General features: G+C 40.2%; 2 protein-coding genes across 2 annotated transcripts; one reads left to right on the top strand and one right to left on the bottom strand.

The window, feature by feature from the left end:
• Positions 1-552: 552 nt before the first annotated feature.
• On the top strand, positions 553-11,414 carry elp1 (elongator acetyltransferase complex subunit 1). Its single transcript, XM_057349998.1, has 37 exons — positions 553-698; positions 1,246-1,431; positions 1,623-1,775; positions 1,858-1,939; positions 2,025-2,105; positions 2,367-2,452; positions 2,530-2,629; positions 2,705-2,795; positions 2,885-3,008; positions 3,093-3,183; positions 3,381-3,611; positions 3,732-3,902; positions 4,006-4,084; positions 4,234-4,389; positions 4,495-4,601; positions 4,684-4,787; positions 4,864-4,917; positions 5,069-5,174; positions 5,296-5,411; positions 5,520-5,593; positions 5,739-5,817; positions 5,945-6,024; positions 6,098-6,232; positions 6,341-6,426; positions 6,835-6,983; positions 7,061-7,184; positions 7,282-7,379; positions 7,646-7,847; positions 8,711-8,772; positions 8,963-9,025; positions 9,246-9,306; positions 9,380-9,493; positions 9,666-9,777; positions 10,156-10,283; positions 10,368-10,519; positions 10,597-10,672; positions 10,749-11,414. Exons 2-37 carry the CDS (start codon positions 1,282-1,284, stop codon positions 10,814-10,816), a joined length of 3,945 nt encoding a protein of 1,314 aa, XP_057205981.1. The 5' UTR covers positions 553-698; positions 1,246-1,281; the 3' UTR covers positions 10,817-11,414.
• A 572-nt stretch (positions 11,415-11,986) lies between these two features.
• smu1a (SMU1 DNA replication regulator and spliceosomal factor a) lies at positions 11,987-15,436 on the bottom strand. Its single transcript, XM_057349632.1, has 12 exons — positions 15,325-15,436; positions 14,692-14,902; positions 14,433-14,585; positions 14,197-14,307; positions 13,966-14,094; positions 13,754-13,873; positions 13,528-13,644; positions 13,327-13,454; positions 13,125-13,251; positions 12,800-12,967; positions 12,561-12,713; positions 11,987-12,425 (listed from the first exon to the last, which is right to left on the bottom strand). The coding sequence occupies exons 1-12, from the start codon at positions 15,348-15,350 to the stop codon at positions 12,327-12,329; spliced, it is 1,542 nt and encodes a 513-aa protein (XP_057205615.1). The 5' UTR covers positions 15,351-15,436; the 3' UTR covers positions 11,987-12,326.
• Positions 15,437-18,278: the final 2,842 nt, after the last annotated feature.

Below are 18,278 nucleotides of genomic sequence, written 5' to 3'. Positions count from 1 at the left end.
AGAAAACAAAACAAAACATGACAACTATCTAAGTTATGCGTGTCAGATTTTAAAGGCATACACTATTGCAATAGTATATAGGTTTACAACTGAGTGACTGAATGAACACTTTAGATGCCTTGTCATGTGCTTTGTACGTTAAATGTATGCCACAGTCCCTGTAAGGAAAGTCACTCCTCTCCGGGCAGATATATTTCAGTCGTACAAGACCTAGTCCTATGTACTTGAGTGGGGGGAGGCAGATATCTCTAAAATTGCTTACCAACATAAACAAGCGAACAACATATTTCTAACCTTGACTGAATAATTTTTGTTTATTACGCTTACGGTCGTAAAACAGAATTAACAGGTTCCTCCAGCTACTGCGCAAGCGCTTTACAAAACTCCCCCACATCACCATTCTATACTCTTTGACATCACTTCGCAACAGCGTCAGTCTTAACCAATAAAGATCGTTTATCGCGTTGCACTTTTCCCCATTCAACACCGCTGCAGCGACTTGTTAACATCTAAGGTCTTTGGTGTAATTCCCTCCGCGACGACAGGGGGCGCTGGTTTTAAAGACAGTGTATAGCGCAACTTGATCTACGGCATAGAGTTAATTCAAGCTGCGCTGTCAACAACGTGTGTATGTTGAAAATGTCTGTACATCAAATGATCATTTTCTTTATTTAGCTGGAAACAAAGCACACGACGTGGTAAGTTTCACTGATCGTTGTGTCTTCAAGAAAGAAAAAATATGTGTATACGTGCACGTTCTAGACATGAATTACCCGGCTTTGTGCTCTTCAAAATAGTCAATTGTAAAATGTGTTTTTGTTCCTGTTATCCTGTTAAGATCTTGATAATATATGGTTGATTGGACTGAATGGAGTGTCGTTGTACAACATTTGATGAAGGGCACTAGACACAAAAAAATGCTTTTATGTGTTGTTCCTGTTTAAATATGTCAAAATAGTATTGTAAACTATTTGTATTATTATTGTATTTAAATAGTGTTTTGTGTGATGTTAGTGTAATTTATAACTAGTGTAATTTATACAAAGACATTCGTAGAAATTCAATCAAAAGTAACTTATTTCTGAAACCTTTTAGTCGTACATTAGGTTAACGTGAATACCATGGTAAGTAACTATACAGTACGATTGAATATCCGACCAGCACAGTATGACTATCTGAGACCATCACAGTACTACCCCTGTACTTCTGTTAGTGCAAACCAGTCATACTCAAAATTTAAAATAGTTGCAGATCTCGTCTTGTTGAAAGCATCTGCCCAAAATGAGAAACCTCAGTCTGCTGCAGCGCTGGAGATGCTTGGATCTTCCGATTCCAGGATCTCCGCAGTGTTTCGCCATCAGGAGTGATGCTGGAACAGTTCTGGTGGCCTCTGAGCTCTCCATCACTGAGTATAACCCTCGGACCGGAGAGGTACCGTGAGATATTAATTCCATTAGTCTCAAACTAAACAAATGAGCTTAGTGGTTAAATGACGTACTGTAAATTGGGGAAGTAAGGGTTGTAGGTTTGAATCCCAGGCAAGCCATGTTACTTAAACCGAGGTGGCTTCAGCATAATTGCCTCTGTATTTACATTGTGTATTTACATCTATGTTTTTGTAGGTTTATAATGAGGTGTCTCTGACAGCAGACGAAGATCTCCCAGAAGATGGTATTGGTGGTGCTGTGGCGATCCAAGACCTGCCAGATCAGGAGTCAGTGTGTGTGGCTACAGCGAATGGTGATGTCATGCTCTACAACCTCAACACCAATCAGGTAATCTGAATTCAGTTTTCTTATAAAGTGCATGTACCCTTGCTATATATTCTATTTAACAATATGAATGTCTCTCTCACAGATAGAGTGTGTTGGTAGTGTAGACAGTGGACTAACCTGTATGACATGGAGTCCAGACCAAGAGTTAGTGACACTAACCACAGGTCTGTATTATTCTGATTCATTACCAGTCGATTCTGATCAGAAGTTCTTTTCATTGAGTGTGTTTTGTCTTGATGGGTATGGCAGGTCAGCAAACTATTATCATGATGACCAAAGACTTTGAATCTATAACCGAGGTTGCAATCCATCAGGATGACTTTGGTGAAGGTACATGCCACAAAAAGCTTTTTTACACCTTTTAATAATTGTATTTAAATTTAATCTCAAAACCTTTGTTTGTAACATTAGTAACATTGATGTTGTAGTGTTAGTTAGTGTTCCCATTGTGTTATCCAAACAGAGCAGATGTCAAGTTCGACTTCAGTATATATCTATATATACAGTATATTGTCTTAAAAGTCTTACTAATATTTGGAACACAGCCATTGTATGTCAGACTCTCTTAATTGAGATTTTCCTTTTTATCAGATAAATTCATCACAGTTGGTTGGGGGAAGAAAGAGACTCAGTTTCATGGTTCTCAGGGCAAGCAGGCAGCCCAGAGGAAAGCCGCTGTAAGTACTGTTTGCTTTACTTAACCAAACCAATCCGTCTACACACATTTCTCTTGACCCTTACCTCACTTTCACAGGAAGTGCAGCCTGCCCTGCCATGGGACGACAGGAAGCCCAGGATCACGTGGCGTGGTGATGGACAGTTCTTTGCTGTTAGTGCTGTTTGTCCACTGACCGGTGAGAATCTCCTCTGTTATTTGTCACTACTTAAAGTTTGTGACAGTCACAATATAGCAGCATTCTGTGATTCAGGTGCTCGAAAAGTTCGAGTGTGGAACCGAGAATGTGTCCTGCAGGCCACCAGTGAGGTTGTCAATGGTCTGGAGCAGCCTCTGAGCTGGAAGTACGATTAAATACATTCGTAAACGATTTATTGTGTCGATACTCAATGTTTGAATCTGGCTTGCGTGATTTCATGTGTTTTTCTTGTAGACCCTCAGGCAGCCTGATCGCTTCCACACAGCGACACCCAAACAAACACAGCGTGGTGTTTATGGAAAAGAATGGGCTGCTGCATGGAGATTTTACTCTGCCCTTTGACAAAGAACAGGTCAAGGTAAGGCATCCCTCATCGCGACAAAGTAAATCTACAGAAGATCTGTGCGTGGTTATAAATGAAGCGTGTTTGTATTTGGGTCAGGTGAGGGAGCTGTTGTGGAACAGTGAGTCTACTGTGCTGGCTGTCTGGATGGAGGATTTAAAAGCAGAGAATGGTCAGCCGAACACATACAGTAAGATGAAAATCAAACTGTCTGCTTTGGGTTTTGTACTTTTCTGATTTTACGTGATGGTTTGTGCCTCATTTGAAAAACTTCCCTAGGCTTACATTAATACAATGGGTTGGAGGCAAATCTAGGAACCAGAATAATACATAGACTTGCAGATGATCTTTTTGTAAACTTTATGACCTGTTTTTTTTTGTTTTCAGTTCAGCTGTGGACTGTGGGGAATTATCACTGGTATCTAAAGCAGAGTTTACATTTTGGCAATGAGCCTCTGAAAGCCCCGGCGTGTGTGTGCTGGGATCCAGAGAAGCCCTTGCGTCTTCATCTCCTGACGCGTGGATGCGCCAGCTACACTTACGAGTGGGGTTGGAGCACCCAGCGTAGTCATGGCAACGATTCATATGACAATGCAAATGTGGCTGTGATTGATGGAGGTAGGCGTGACCACTCTGCAGATCAGTTTTAGCTTTCCATGTTTTATTTCAGAAAGTGCTGTGGTTTGTTCCGTAAACGTCCTCCAGAGGATTTAAGAGTGGCACACATGTGTTTTTCAGATAAAGTCCTGGTGACAACATTTCGCCAGTGTGTGATCCCACCACCTATGTGTGCATTTGAGCTTCAACTTCCTGTTCCTGTCAACTTGATCACCTTTCACTCTCAAGTCCAGAGGACCAATGAGCTCGCAGCTCTCGCGGCCGACGGGTGCATTCATGTATACAGTCAGGGTGAGCTGTGAGATGGGAAACTGTAAACCCGTATGCTCATTTTGTTGTCTGCACTGAATGAATTTGACCTTGAAGTTTCTCATTTTTTATTTGATATATTTAGGGAGTGGCGCTGGTAAAGGTGTTCCTGGTTCCGGCTTTAAAGTCGTTTCGGCACCATTAGAACTACAAAAGACATACAGGTATGTCAGATATACAGTTTTTATTGAGTTTAAATAGTTTCTTCTTAAATTTGAATACTTTTTGTGACAAATTTCTTTCTTTTTGAGCATTCAAGAAAATTCAAGTTCACCATTTAGTATGTTCTGTACTTTGATGTCTGTGTTTGCAGGGTCGACACGGATCAGGATGAACCTCTGACACTGCGCTTGCTGCTGTGGTTAAATGAGGACACATTTTTGGCTGTAGCTTATGGGAAAAGCTTGAGCCGGATACTAAAACTCACGCCATCTGACAGCCGTGATCTCAAGGATACACTGGCGATCAGGTACTAGCAAAATATCTTCCACGTTTGGCCTATTTTACATTGCGTCTTAATGTTTTTAAACATCTCCGAGTGCTGTGTAATAATGTTTTCGTCTCTGTTTCTCAGGTCGGAGATTCCTGTGGATGGTCATGTGATCAGCTTGTGTCACGGCCTCCGAAGCGGCACCGTTGCTCTGCAGCTTGAAGACGGACAGATAATGAAACTTTTCATGGGTTCGTTACATGTATATCTAGTTTTGGCTACTACATAATTGCATAATTTATGGATTTTTTAAGGTGTGAATGTTTCATACAGACTCGTCAGATCTCAAAGTAACAGAATGGATGGATTCTACTGGCAATACAATCAACTTTCCCCGACCTTGTGTTCAGACAGCACTGTGTGTCCTAAATGGAGAGGTAAACTTGATTCTCGCGCATTATGCGTTATCTGCTTTGTTTCACATCAGGCTTTAATTCATTTGTCTGTTAACAGGAGTATTTAATAGGCCTCACAGAAAGATCTCAGCTCTACATCGGTGACTCGCAGGTTTGTGTCAGGACCTAAGAAACATGATCCATTTGTTTACATACATCTTTTTTGTATGGTCTTATGTATATGTATTCGGCGATACTTTGTCATACCTTAGCAGAGAGCTCAAAATAATATTCTTCAATCCGTTTCTTCTGCTCTTTTTAAGGTGGCCTCCAACATCTCCTCTTTTTTAGTTTACGATGAGTTTCTTTTGCTCACCACACACTCTCACATGTGCCACTGTCTAAACCTCAGTACGCTCTCTATTAAAGGTACGTGTGAACTCATTTCCCAGTTCTAAATCATCATCTTTGAAAGACAAAAAGTTATAATATTTACTGATAGTTTCGTAAACACAGACATGCATGTAGCACGTTATTGGTGTTTGCTCAGGTTTGCAGTCAGCTCTGAGCTCAGACGGCGGTCAGAACGATGAGACGGTACGGAAAGTGGAACGAGGCTCTCGAATCGTTGCTGTGGTTCCTCAGGACACCAGACTGATCCTGCAGGTGAACAGAGGGTTACGTTACTTACCCTCGTGATTGTGTTTTGTTGGATGTCATTGATTGATTTCAGACACGTACATTTGGTAAAACACATTTTTGGTTGCTTTTAAGATGCCACGAGGGAACCTAGAAACAGTCCATCATCGGGCTCTAGTGCTCGCTCAGCTCAGGAAGTGGCTTGATGGGTATTTTCCTTTCACACAAATGAAAGAGTTTAACAACCAGTGAACAAAAATGATAACATGTCATAAAAACATGACATTTCTATATTTTTTATATTACACATGATATATTGAAATGTATTGTTTCAGGAAATGTTTCTTGTGTCAGCCTCAGATTTAAAGATGCTTTCGAGTGCATGAGGAAGCTGAGGATCAACCTCAACCTCATCTATGACCACAACCCTGCTGTGAGTGACCTCACTCTGATGTCATTTCCTCTTTAAGGGCTAGAATTCCTTTCAGTGATTAGCAGTTGCTGTCATCTCCTAAATGAATAGCAGCACTTCCACCCACTCGCTCTTTCTTCACCCTCAGGTGTTTCTCCAAAACGTGGAGATGTTCCTAAAACAAATCGACTCCATCAATCACATCAACCTGTTTCTCACTGAACTCAAGTAAGGCTTTTTCAAATTGAGACTTTGAACGTCTCTTTGTCATCACTTTGTTTAAATATGTTGTCGTTCCCAGAGAGGAAGACACCACCAAAACAATGTACCCATGTCCTGCGAGCACCACCTCCAGTTCAGCTCCAGGTAAAGCAGGGAAGGTCGACATCGTCTGCGATGCTTTACGCTCCACAATGGAAACTCTTAACATGCACAAGTAAGCGTTGGCAGATATATTTGTATTTGTTTTATGAGAACTAATTTGCAGGAAGTTTGTTTTTTTTCCAAGTCACCTTATTTACTTCCATGACAAATCTTGACGCAGATATTGTTTATGTATTCTGACGTCTCACGTGAGAAAAACTACGCCAGAACTGGAAATCTGTCTCCAGAAGGTTCATGAATTACTAGGTGAGCTCACCCATTTCTTTATTTTCTTCTAAAGATGCTTTGAAGCAATGCAACATTGTAAGAAATATATGTAAGGGATTATCCACGGCTAGCCGTGCATTATAATCGTGGAGGCGAAGAACCACACGTGGGTTATCCCGCTTATACCATGGTTATTTGCCAAGTTAAAGCTTTTATTGATGTTTACAGTGTCGTTTTAGATCAAACAGGCGAATTTTGTCAGTTCATTTTAAATGTAATCAAACTGACTGGAGCTACCCGTGCGTTAAAGGCTTTTAATGCACTCCTTCCAGCCAATCAGAATCTAGTATTCAAACAGACCATGGTATAAGCGCTATATAAATACATTTGAATTAAACGTGTTAAAGTGTGATTGACCGCGTTGTGACATCTGTGTGATGTGGTTAGTGAACCCACCCAGCGTCGCCGATGCCGTGAGCGCAGAGGAAGCCCTGAAGTATCTCTTGTTCCTTGTAAATGTTAATGAACTTTACGAGCACTCCCTCGGCACCTACGATTTCGACCTCGTGCTCATGGTGGCGGAGAAATCTCAGAAGGTCAGTCTGCAAATTTGAAACTTATCGTTCATAGTATGTTGAGGTTAATAACATCTTCAAATGTATGCCACGTGTAGGACCCCAAAGAGTATCTGCCCTTCCTGAACATGCTGAAAACTCTGGAGCCAAACTATCAGCGCTACACCATCGACAAACACCTGAAGAGATACAGAAAAGCTTTACATCATATCAGCAAGTGTGGTGGGTTTCTGTCCATCAGCAGATGTCTTTTTTCTCACATCATTCCTTCGGTTTCTACCATTTGTTAAATTCTCTTGTTCTGGCTGGGGGTTTCAAGGCGAAGAACATTTCACAGAGTTGTTAAACCTAGTCAAGGATCAGAGACTGTACAGCGATGCTCTCGAGCTCCTCCCCTCAGACAGTCAGCAATACAAGGTCAGTTCTTTTTCTTTGGTGCCGTGTTGTAACATTTACAACGTGTCTTGTACCAAACGTTTTATGTTTAAGATCAAACTCTTGTGTTTCCAAAGAGAAAGAAAATCCCCCCAACTTTTCCATCTTTTCCTCTGTTGCAAAATTCGGTATTACCTAAATAACAGTTTAAAGAAGAGAAGTTAAATTGTGTGAATATGTAATACAATAATACTAGCAAAACCCAAATGTTGCCGCTAATTGACCCCTGACTCCTGTGATGTCATCAGTCTCTGAGCGTGGCCTATGCGGAGCATCTGGTCGAGCAGCATCAGGCAGAGCAGGCGGGGCTGTTGCTATGGCGATGTGGTGAGACCGTCCGTGCTCTCCAGGCTTTCGTCAGCTGTATGAGCTGGAGACACGCCCTCGCCGTGGCAACACACATCCCCCTGGCACCCGAACAGCTGACGCAGCTCGCAAGAGACCTAGGAGGTGAAGTGTTTGTGTGTGAATCATTCTTGAGAAATCTAGTGCAAATATTTGGATAAGTAAAAGGTTAAATATTATTCAGAATGCTTATGTATAGGAGTCCTATTGTAACGAAAGCTGCAAACATTTGCCTTTCTATCGCCATCACTGTTTGAAGCATAAAATTGCACCACCAGCTCAACTTACAAGTCATTATTGTAAACTTAGACAGTTTTGTGCAGCGATGTTTTATGTAATACTTCATAACGTTTTTTTGAAGGGGTCATATGGCGCAAATACATGTTTTTCTTGTTGCCCGTGCATGTATTAGACTCGTAAAATTTCAAAAATGAAAGTGTCGGAACAAAAGATGCATTCTATCTAAAAGCGAATGCTCACCCAGACCTGCCTGAAACGCCTCGTGTAACCACACCCCCACAAATCTACGTCAGTTCGTGGTATGATTTGACTAAGACCGCCCAAATGTACACTCAAGTAAGGTGGGCGTACCTGTCAGTACAATTGAAGAGGAACCTGATGTTCCAAATATGGTAAGAGGCGTTACATTTCCGTCACACGCTTGCAGTATTCGACCAATCACTATGCACTGGTTAACTGGCCAATCGCTTTTCAGAGCCATGAGCTTTGTAAAAAATCTGAGAGGCGGGGCAAAGAAGAGATACAAACATGCACGGTGTGTGGAAAATACAGCGTTTTTGAACCTTCAATCGTGTATACACGTTACATTACATCTAAAACAAACCATAATATTCGTTTTAGCCGTGTCATATAACCCCTTTAAAACACAAAGTTATGGCTTGCACCTTTAAACAAACACACAGATGTTATGTGTGTCTGTAACGTGTAGTGTTCGTTTAATGTTTTAGAGAAACTTCTGGAGGCCAGAAGGCACACAGAAGCCGCTCTGTGTTTGGAACTGTATGCTAAGGTAGAGGAACGTTTTTTTATATACAGTACAGCATATATTTCGTAATGGTCATTGTGTATTATCTCCGCTTATTGCCCGCTGGGTGCACTGACCTGTCCTTGGATTTTTCGTATGTGTCTTAGGCTTCTAAGCGAAGATCTTTTGGCTCTCTTTTTCTCTGTTCTAATGGTTGTATTGGCTGTGTTGACAGGATTGTGAGGAGGCGATCTCTGCTCTCATAGAGGGAGCCGCATGGGAAGAGGCGCTGAGACTGGTGAGACATTTGCACGATGTAATGCTGTATAATAAACAACAGTTCAAGACTACATTAAAACAAAACTGACTCATGTTTATAAAACACTGTTTGAGATTTATCAGTGCTTTATATTTCAAAGGATTAGCTCCGCCTCTGAAACGTTTTTCTTTTTCTGCTGACATCATGGCATCCTCTTGTTTTTCAGCTTTGTGATAAACTGCAACTTTTTTCATTTCAGATTTATTTGTACGACAGAGAGGACTTCATTGAGACTAATCTGAAATCCGCTATTTTAGATGGTAAATCGTTGAATATTTTTTTAATCATTTGCTTGTTTCATTTTTTGCAGTATCTTAACTCTATGCTCTATAGCTCACATCAGTCAGATGTCCTTCATCGAGTCCCAGAAGGCTTTGTTTATCCGTCACAAAAATCGTCTCGCTGTGGTACGAGAGCTCAAAGCAAAGGCCAGTCTGGAGTTATTTGGTAAATAAGAAGTTTGATTTATATCCATTGATTTGCTTTGCGTTAATGAGTTACTGGAGAAAAATGTAATGGATCATATTGAATATTGTGTCAGATGTGATTCCTACATGAACGGAGACATAAGAGAATAGTAAGAGAACTGTGTTAGAAATATGTTTCTGTCTTGTTACAGATGAAGAGGGTCCTGACTGCGCAGATTCTGAACTCTACTCCGAGGCCAGTAGCGTCCTGACTGGCAGCCATCTTGGTTCAAAGCACTCCCACAGCAACTCGCGCATTTCATCGTGAGTGACATCACAGCAGACGTGCACTCAAAAACGCCCCAGTTGACTTAAAGGGATAGGTCGCCTTCAGAATAAGATTATTTACACGCATTCTTGTCATTTCAAACCTTTATGACTTTCTTTCTTTTGCAGAACACTTAAGAAGATATTTTGAAAAACATGGATAACCGAAAACGTTTTTTGGTTACGGACATTTTTCAAAATATCTTCTTTTGTGGTTTGCAGAATAAAGAAAACCACACGGGTTAAAAATGACAACAGGGTGAGTAAATTATGACCGCATTTTCATTTTGAAGGCGAAATATTCCTTTAAATATCGCCACACTGCCTCAGATGGCCGTGAACATGAAGGTGAATCTGAATGAATGTCCTCTACAGGAGGTCGTCCAAGAACCGGAGGAAAGCAGAAGGGAAAAAATACAGTCTGAAGGAGGGAAGCCCGTTTGAGGACATCGCCCTTCTGCGTGCAGTTATTCAGATCATCACTGTTGTTGACAAAATGAAAGGTCAGCTGAGGTCAACCATACAGTATAATGTGGAATTACACATCATTTTTATACACTAATTGTGACTCTGGTCTGACCCTGCAGAGGAGGTTCACAACCTGCTGAAGGTTCTCGTGCTCTTCCTGTTTGATGCTCAGGCCAGCAGCCTGCAGAGAGTATACAGTGAGCTTCTTCAGCTCATGGAGACCAGCATCCCAGATATTTGGAGTGAGAACGCGCAACGGGGCCAAAATCCAGTGAGTCACATAACCATGCACACATACACATGTGTTTATATCATAATATTATATTTTCTTTTTTATTCTCCATACAGCTCACAGGTCCTGACTCAACAGCCAATAGCATTATGGCATCGTTTCAGCAGCAGAGACCGACCGCGTCTCCACAAGGTGAGCGATCCATAAACTCGGCTATCAGTAAAGAAGCTTCATTCATGTGATCTTAAAATCTCTCTTCCGTCCTCAGATCCTGAAGTCCTGATGGCACCCAAGATGAGAAACACTGTCAAATGGAAACTAACCATTCTGAAATAGTCTGCATATATAACATTTTGCTTTATTTGTATTTTATGAAATCCTGCATTGTTTTATGGTACATTGTGGACGAATTAAATATAGTGAAAGATGTATTTTAGTGTTACGTTTTTACTTTCTGATTTACTTCAATATATGCAACATCAATATATGGCTTGTTGGCTTACACATAAAAAAATTCTTATATTAAGTGAAAATTAAGCGGAGTATTGCGTTAATATTTGTCATCTCTAAACACATTGTGTTAAGGAAAATAACTTCTGCTTATACAAATATTAATTAAATATTTCTATAGCGCTTTTTCACAATTATTTGCTTTTCAGCTTTACGTCCATATATAGATACTAATAAGAGAACCAGAGATCTATGAAAACATTGTATTCCTGCAGTTTTCTTACTGTAATATGCTGTATACTGACAAATTGTCTGAAAAAGTTTGTAATTGGTCTGTTTTATTCATTTAGTGCTAGTAATTGCTGTAGAAAATTGTACATGGATGTATACTAACTGTAAATGTAATTATAAGATTGTAATGCGTTTCTCCGTAGAAAGTTGACGGTGATAAAACGGCAAACCAATTTCTGTTCATTTTCGTCACGGCTATGTTTTTGCTTTAGTTCAATTCCTTGTGCCTTCAAGTTTTGTACCAAACTTAATTTATTTCTATCGAAGGGCTGTACTTAACTTCCATACGTTTAGATAGAGTCGGGTGGGAATGACCCTAAACCAGCTTCATAAAGCTTCTTCAACCGATAAAAAAACTAGCCATTCAGACAACCCCCTGACTAGTACATGCCTAATAGTAATTTGTACCGTTACATTTGCACTATAAATCTGTTTTTGATAAAAACAGAATTGGCCACAGCACCATTCCCTGCAGGTCAGCTTGCTCACTTGTATTCTTTAATTTTTTAATTCTTTATTTTTAATGAAACAATACAAATTTGATTCCCTCATCCACTGGTCTCCTTAAAAGGATAGTTCACCAGATGAAAATGATTTCATTTATTCAGCCTTCATATAATTTCAAACCTGTATGCCTTTCTTCTGCAGACCACAAAAGATCATATGAAAAATGTTGGTTGACCCCTATTGACTGCCACCGCATGGAAACAAAAAGTTTTTCTTGTGTTCAAAAAGAAAAAGTTAAAAACAACGATTTAAGGGGGGAATGACAATTTTATTCCTGGGTGAACTATCCCGTTAAACACACACAATACACAACAAAGACAAAGTATAGTCAACTAGTCAACTTTTAATTGCAAAGGTGAGACATTAAATTCAAAGGAATGAGAAAAAAAATGATACCAGACTGAAAAACAAAAGTTTGTTACCATAAGTTACAGATGCTTCACAAACCAAATTTTCTTAAAAATTTGACAATTTGTAAAAAAAATACTGCACTAAAAAAAACGGGTATGTACAAAAAGGGACTAAAAAAGGCAAGAAATCCTAATCCCACTTCTCTATCATCTCCAACGAATCATGCAGTAGCCACATGACTGTGACATTATGGCTTCCAGAGTTTAAGCAGTCCATCCTCACTGTATGTGGCAATTAAATTCTGATGTGGGTGGTGTGCAATACCGATGACATCCTTCTCATGAACCTGTGAGAGGACACAGATCCGAAATAATAAACATCAACAACAACTTTTTGTGAACGTTTCATGTGAATTATGACCAATTTCAGGACACACCCGTAATGTTTTACATTGTAATGGAAAAGAAAAATGAAAGCTTACGGTCAAGGTTCTCTCTAGTTTTCCTGTGGCTGTGCTGAAACAATATAACACAAAGTCCTCTCCTACACAGTAGATCCACTCGCCACGCGGGGACAGAGTACAGCACACGAAATCACCTCCTTCTCTTTTACCAGAGCTGAAACTTCTCACAATCTGCAGCAGCAGAACCAAACGAAAACTTAGAGTATGACAACATAGAAGAGGACACAAAACATTTCGATGTTGTTGGACATCCTCACCTGGCCCTGCATGTTCATGATGACCATAGTGTTAGAGCGGTTACAAACTACGAAATGTTCAGGGTTTTTAGGGAGCAGGATGACGTTGTTGACCGTGATGTCTGTTCCAGCAGAAGTACCCAGAGACTTGAACGTGCTGGTGCATTCTGTGGTCTTTACGTTCCAGATCTGAAAAAGAAAATAAAGGACACAAATCAGACTTCAGTTCGGTTCCAGCTTGCAAGATTTTGCTATCGCAGCACTTCCTGTCTACTGCTATACAATCATAATAGACAAAAAAGTATTAAAACATTAAAAGCTAATAGTAATACGCAGTGAACTGCACCTTCACAGTTCCGTCAGAGGAGGCGCTGATCACATGATGTCCGTCAGGAGTTAACGTGGCTTCATTCACAAATGAAGAATGACCTCTGAACTCTTTCAAACACTTGCCTGATTTCAGCCCATGAATCCTGTCGAGAATTGGATAAATCCAGTTATTTACTGTGGGTGTTTGTGACAGACACGAGCAGCGGTCAGACACTCACCTGATGGTCTGGTCAAAGGAGGCAGAGAGTATCTGTGTGCTGTCTTTACTGAAGCTGAGACAGGTGACACCTTTACTGTGAGCACGCTCATAGCGCCGCAGACACTGGCCACTTTGGATCTTCCACACCTGAACAAATGTCAAGCCATTAGAACACAGTCCCGTTTAACTATAAGTTTAGTTTCTGTGTTGAGTTTGAGACCTTCATTTTTCCGTCCTGAGCTCCTGTGGCCAACATCTCAGTGTCTCGACTGAAGGACATGCAGAGCACAGCGTCATCCATCATCATGAAGTTATCTTGTGCCTGGTACTTCAGATCCTGCCCGACACACACACGTGATAACATCATAAACAAACACCTAAAACTGTGATTATTAAAGCAGATGACTAAGCATGAGTGGATTTCACTATGATGTAGATGTACAAACCTTTCGGATTTTTCCAGTGGTGAAATTCCACACCTCAATGAATCCATCCACAGATCCAGTGACCAGATACTGACCGTCAGGAGAAAAGCGTGAGCACTCCACGTGAGACTTCTGACCAAACTGCAAACAAATGCAAAAGCACAGCGAGGTAAAACACGTCACCACGTGTCATGTTGATGTGGAGGAGGTTCTTGTTCTCGCTGGTGTTTTACCTTGATGTGTCTGCACAGCTGTGTGGGGAAACGCTCGTCCTCGACATCTTTCACGGCTGCTTTACCTCGGAACAAATCAATGGTCATACCGGGAGGCAGGAGACCCTGGTGCTGCTGCCACTTCAGAGACTTCAGAGAGAAACACACAATTACAATCAAACCGTCAGACAAACCAAGTTACTGAAGCACTCGAGATGGCTCATAACGTGTGGCAAGGGATATTTGGCTGACCTGTCCGAGCAGAGCCATCAGACGTGAGGGTGGTACCACACTGACCTCACCTGCCAGAGCCTGAGCAATGGCAGCTCTACGCTTCTCTTTACTGCTGCCATCAGGATAAGCCTATTATTTCAAAGGACATACGGTTCATGCATATAATCTTTTGCATTTCTACGGGTTCATTTGTGTGCATACAGAAAATAAATGACTATTTCTCATTCATGTATTGCTATTTAATCAACCCTCACCTCTCTCGGGTCAAAATACGAGCGAGCCAGAAGATTCTCCAGGTGGATGTATCGCTCAGGCTGGGTTTGTTTCAGCATGATCATGGGGTCCGTCTGCCTCAACAAGGATCTGGCAGCTCCCAACTCTCGGAGTTCAATCAGCTCGAGAACAACCTGCAATGATACCACAACATATATCATGCAATGCATCCAACTTTTCACAGGTCAGTCAAGAATTAAAATGAACTAAATCATTGCCGATTAAGACACATGATCTTACCTGTTCATAAAGGTCGATCAGGGTCTTGTCAGGGAGTTTGAGAGACTGTATAGCCTGAAGGACAGTATCCCAATGACCACTATTGATATCAGCTACAAAACTCTCAATACTGTCCACAGTGTTCAAGGACACTGTGGTCTCCTCCTGTAGTGTCACCAAAGTCTTTTGCAAGTTATTTTCCTTCAGGTACTGCATGATCAGACGGATCACGCTGGAAAAAGAGATAAATGAACACAGACATTTTAGTAAGTTTACTTTGTAAAACTATGTGGACAAATCTACGTCTAGACACCAGAAAAAAAGTGCTATTACATGCGTAAATACGTGATCACAGAAAATGGACTTTTATTTAGTTTACATAAGTTGCGATGTTTACAAATAAGGGAGGGCAGAATTTCAACAGCAAATCAATTTAAACCACAAACGATGCAGATGTTGTATGGACAAGATAAAATGTCGACCAAAAACCAATCAAATGTCATCAAAAGCGAAAATTTTCCTGCAATGCTAACACGGTTAGCCGGATAAACTACCCGCGAGTCTTAACACCACAACCATACTGTCTGCAAAAACAATGCGATTGCTTAAACTACATGCACTTGGCTGTTTGAAAACACAATTTAATGTACTTACTCCGCTGACTCTATTTCGATAGACATTATTGAAATGTGTTAAAACTGCAGCGCAAAGAGAAGCTGACGACACACCGCAACAGGAACAACACACGAGTCTTCTTCTACTGCACTCAATTCTGCTGATTTACAAACACAAGAGCGACACCGAGCGGACATTACTATGCGTCACATTTTATTAAATGAAAAATTGCGTCACATTTTATTAAAGAAAATGTAACTTTAAATGATTGGTTCTATGATATTGTTGAAACATGTGTGTTGATAGCAGTTAACCTGTACACGAACGGTATACAGCTGATTGATTTATTGTTAAACATTACTAAAATAAATGTAAACATTACTACTGTAAATATTAAACTATTTTACTTTTTTGATTCTTTGGATATATTTTTCCATGTTTGCAATGAATAAACGTTATATATTATATATTTATATTATAAAAAGAAAGTAGCCAATAAAATAAAATAACTAAACAAAATAGAAACATTTCTTTTTTCAGTGGGTATTCGACATTTATCCAGTGTTATCGCCACTATATCACACATCATAATAGCTTTATTGCTCCTTGAACTCTCTGTAAGTCGCTTTGGATAAAAGCGTCTGCTAAATGACTAAATGTAAATGTAATCAAAGTCCATATTTTATATAATATATATTTTATATGGTGCAATACGTTCAATGGGTTGTTTTGCTCGTCTATCGTATTCTTATCCATCCAACGTGCCGTTTAATATTTCCTCCAAGCATAGTTTAAATTAGTCTGGAGTAAGTGTCCTCTATCTCAACACGGGCTCTAATGATCATAAACACTTGAGAAATCCCGCTGTGATTGCAAGTTTTGTATTGCAGTCTCTGTACTATTATCATCCTCTTCACATTTTCCTGAAATCAGGCATCACATCTGATTGACGCGCATGTAATTAGATGCACTTCCTGTTTTTCCCATAGGGGTCGCCAAAAGGACGCTTTTAACGCAGTGCGCCCTACCAGAGCAGGTTTCAAGGTTGAAGCGTTCATTGCTGCATCAGTCTGGCAGGCTGGTCTGTTATGTGGGCACATGGGCGTTTGACTGCCCTGAAAAAAAGCTCAGTACTGCAAATCTAAATGGCCACTTTGAAATGGCACTTTGTTTTCTATTCCTAATTTGTAGAATATAAAGGGCCTGACACAAAACAGGCCTGTTTGAGTGCGTATAATTTTTTCTTACAGCTTAGCATTTCAATGCCTGATGCATGGGCTGAAAATAACAAGCCTGTGACATTTTGTCAACAGCAACAACACCTCAACACCTGTCCATAATGAAGTAGTTGATGTGTGTTGCGGTGTCAAATAGATTAAGTGCCACAAAAGGCCATCTTTCACCATGGGTCAGAGAGCTTTATAACACCAGCGCTACTGCACACACACTATGTGTAAATTAATATACGAGGAGTTATGAACGTGTCCACGGTTGATAAAAGTCCCACCACTAATAGGATGTGAAAAGCCTTACATTATTGAGAGCCTATTGGTTATTTCCAGAGTTACAATGAAGAGGATACAGTAAATCTTCAAGGTTTGAAAGACTTTGCATACTTAGCATAAACATTGTATATTGCCTGTATAGAATTATTCAGTAATTTAACTTTTTACTATTTAGGGTTATGCATTCAGAATTATTAATATGTTTGTACATGAATGTCTTGAATATCTTAAATGATGTGCTTTGCACAAAGCATTTCTGTTACATTTAAGCAAATCTATGACTTTTGCTTGTGAGATGACTAAAGTGAACAAATATTATAACTTAAATTGAATAAGGGCCCTGGGTCATTTAGGAACTAGAATATTATAAATGTCTCTTTGGGGGAAAAGTCAGTAACTAACCGCCTAGCAACCATAAAAAGAGCATAGCAACCGCAAAATGCTATAGTGGAGCAAAGCCATGTCACCACCCACAACACCCAAGCATCCTTGGAGCAACTTTCGCGAAAAAAATCATTACCTTGTGTTAATGAAACTTATTTTAGAATTGGATTTTGTTTGTGAACATGTGATAAATTGCTGTTTTGTACAAGTAGAGGGTCATCCAATCAGTTTTGTATAAACTGTATTTTGTCCTCTGTTAACATTTAGCTACACAAAAGCCCACAAGAAGAATGCTTCCCTTTTATCAGGATCAGCAATATCTTTGAAAGATGTTTGTGCGAGATTTAAGTGTGTATGTTTGATCGTTTTGTTCTCGGCTTAACTTTGCACTTACAATTTGTGGCAGTACAGTGCTATTTATCGCTTGAAGACATCATTGTAAGGTTACAGTGCTTTGTCGCTGGTCTGCTGAATGTAAACAGTCATTCATTTAAATTTTTGAAGGCTTCAACCACCACTAGTGGCTATAAGTGGGTTAGTGGCAGTAACAACCAAAAGCATTTAATTACAGGTAATTGAATCTGTCCACCAATTACATCTGAGGCCCTTTACACCTCTGTCATGGATATTGAGTTTGTTTTTTTCAAAGACCATATTTTTCAGAGCCCTGAGGTCTTGGACACTGTCTGTTCCATTTGATTTATTATGGGACATTTAATATTCAACGTGAACCCTGAAGTCTTGAATTTGAAAACTAACAGGAAAAAGCTTTGTGATGTGCTGCTTAACAGAAGGGGGCAGCGAGTATGCTGTTTTAAAGGGGCCATGAATTTGCCAATGTCTTTTTTTATTATACATCAGAGGCATTTCCTTTTCCAAATAGCTTATTGATTTCCATGCTTCTCACTTCTCCGGCATAAAGGCGATAATAACTAAATCCATCTTCCGCCGGCCCAGTTGGAAAAGGACTCATAGAGCTCTAAACAAAGAAAAGCAGCCAATCCGATGAGGAACGACTGACACATCACAACCCAACTCGTTGGCTAAACGCCTGATGCATAAGGCACACTTTTCTGGAAGCACTTCAACACGTTCTAAGTCGTC

The sequence above is a fragment of the Triplophysa rosa genome, linkage group LG13 (assembly GCF_024868665.1).
Source record: "Triplophysa rosa linkage group LG13, Trosa_1v2, whole genome shotgun sequence".
Lineage (NCBI taxonomy): Eukaryota > Metazoa > Chordata > Actinopteri > Cypriniformes > Nemacheilidae > Triplophysa > Triplophysa rosa.
The sequence above is the reverse complement of the archived record's forward strand: the minus strand, read 5'-3'. Positions and strand labels throughout refer to the sequence as shown.

Bases quoted from the DNA above. Each gene is read 5' to 3' on its own strand.
- elp1 (XM_057349998.1), top strand. From the start codon at position 1,282: ATGAGAAACCTCAGTCTGCTGCAGCGCTGGAGATGCTTGGATCTTCCG. The intron at 3,903-4,005 runs GTGAGCTGTGAG...TGATATATTTAG, and splicing joins CATTCATGTATACAGTCAGG to GGAGTGGCGCTGGTAAAGGT. The intron at 7,848-8,710 runs GTGAAGTGTTTG...TTAATGTTTTAG, and splicing joins GCTCGCAAGAGACCTAGGAG to AGAAACTTCTGGAGGCCAGA.
- smu1a (XM_057349632.1), bottom strand. From the start codon at position 15,350: ATGTCTATCGAAATAGAGTCAGCGGA. The intron at 14,308-14,432 runs GTGAGGGTTGAT...TTGAAATAATAG, and splicing joins CGTATTTTGACCCGAGAGAG to GCTTATCCTGATGGCAGCAG. The intron at 13,455-13,527 runs GTCTCAAACTCA...ACATTTGTTCAG, and splicing joins CTCAGGACGGAAAAATGAAG to GTGTGGAAGATCCAAAGTGG.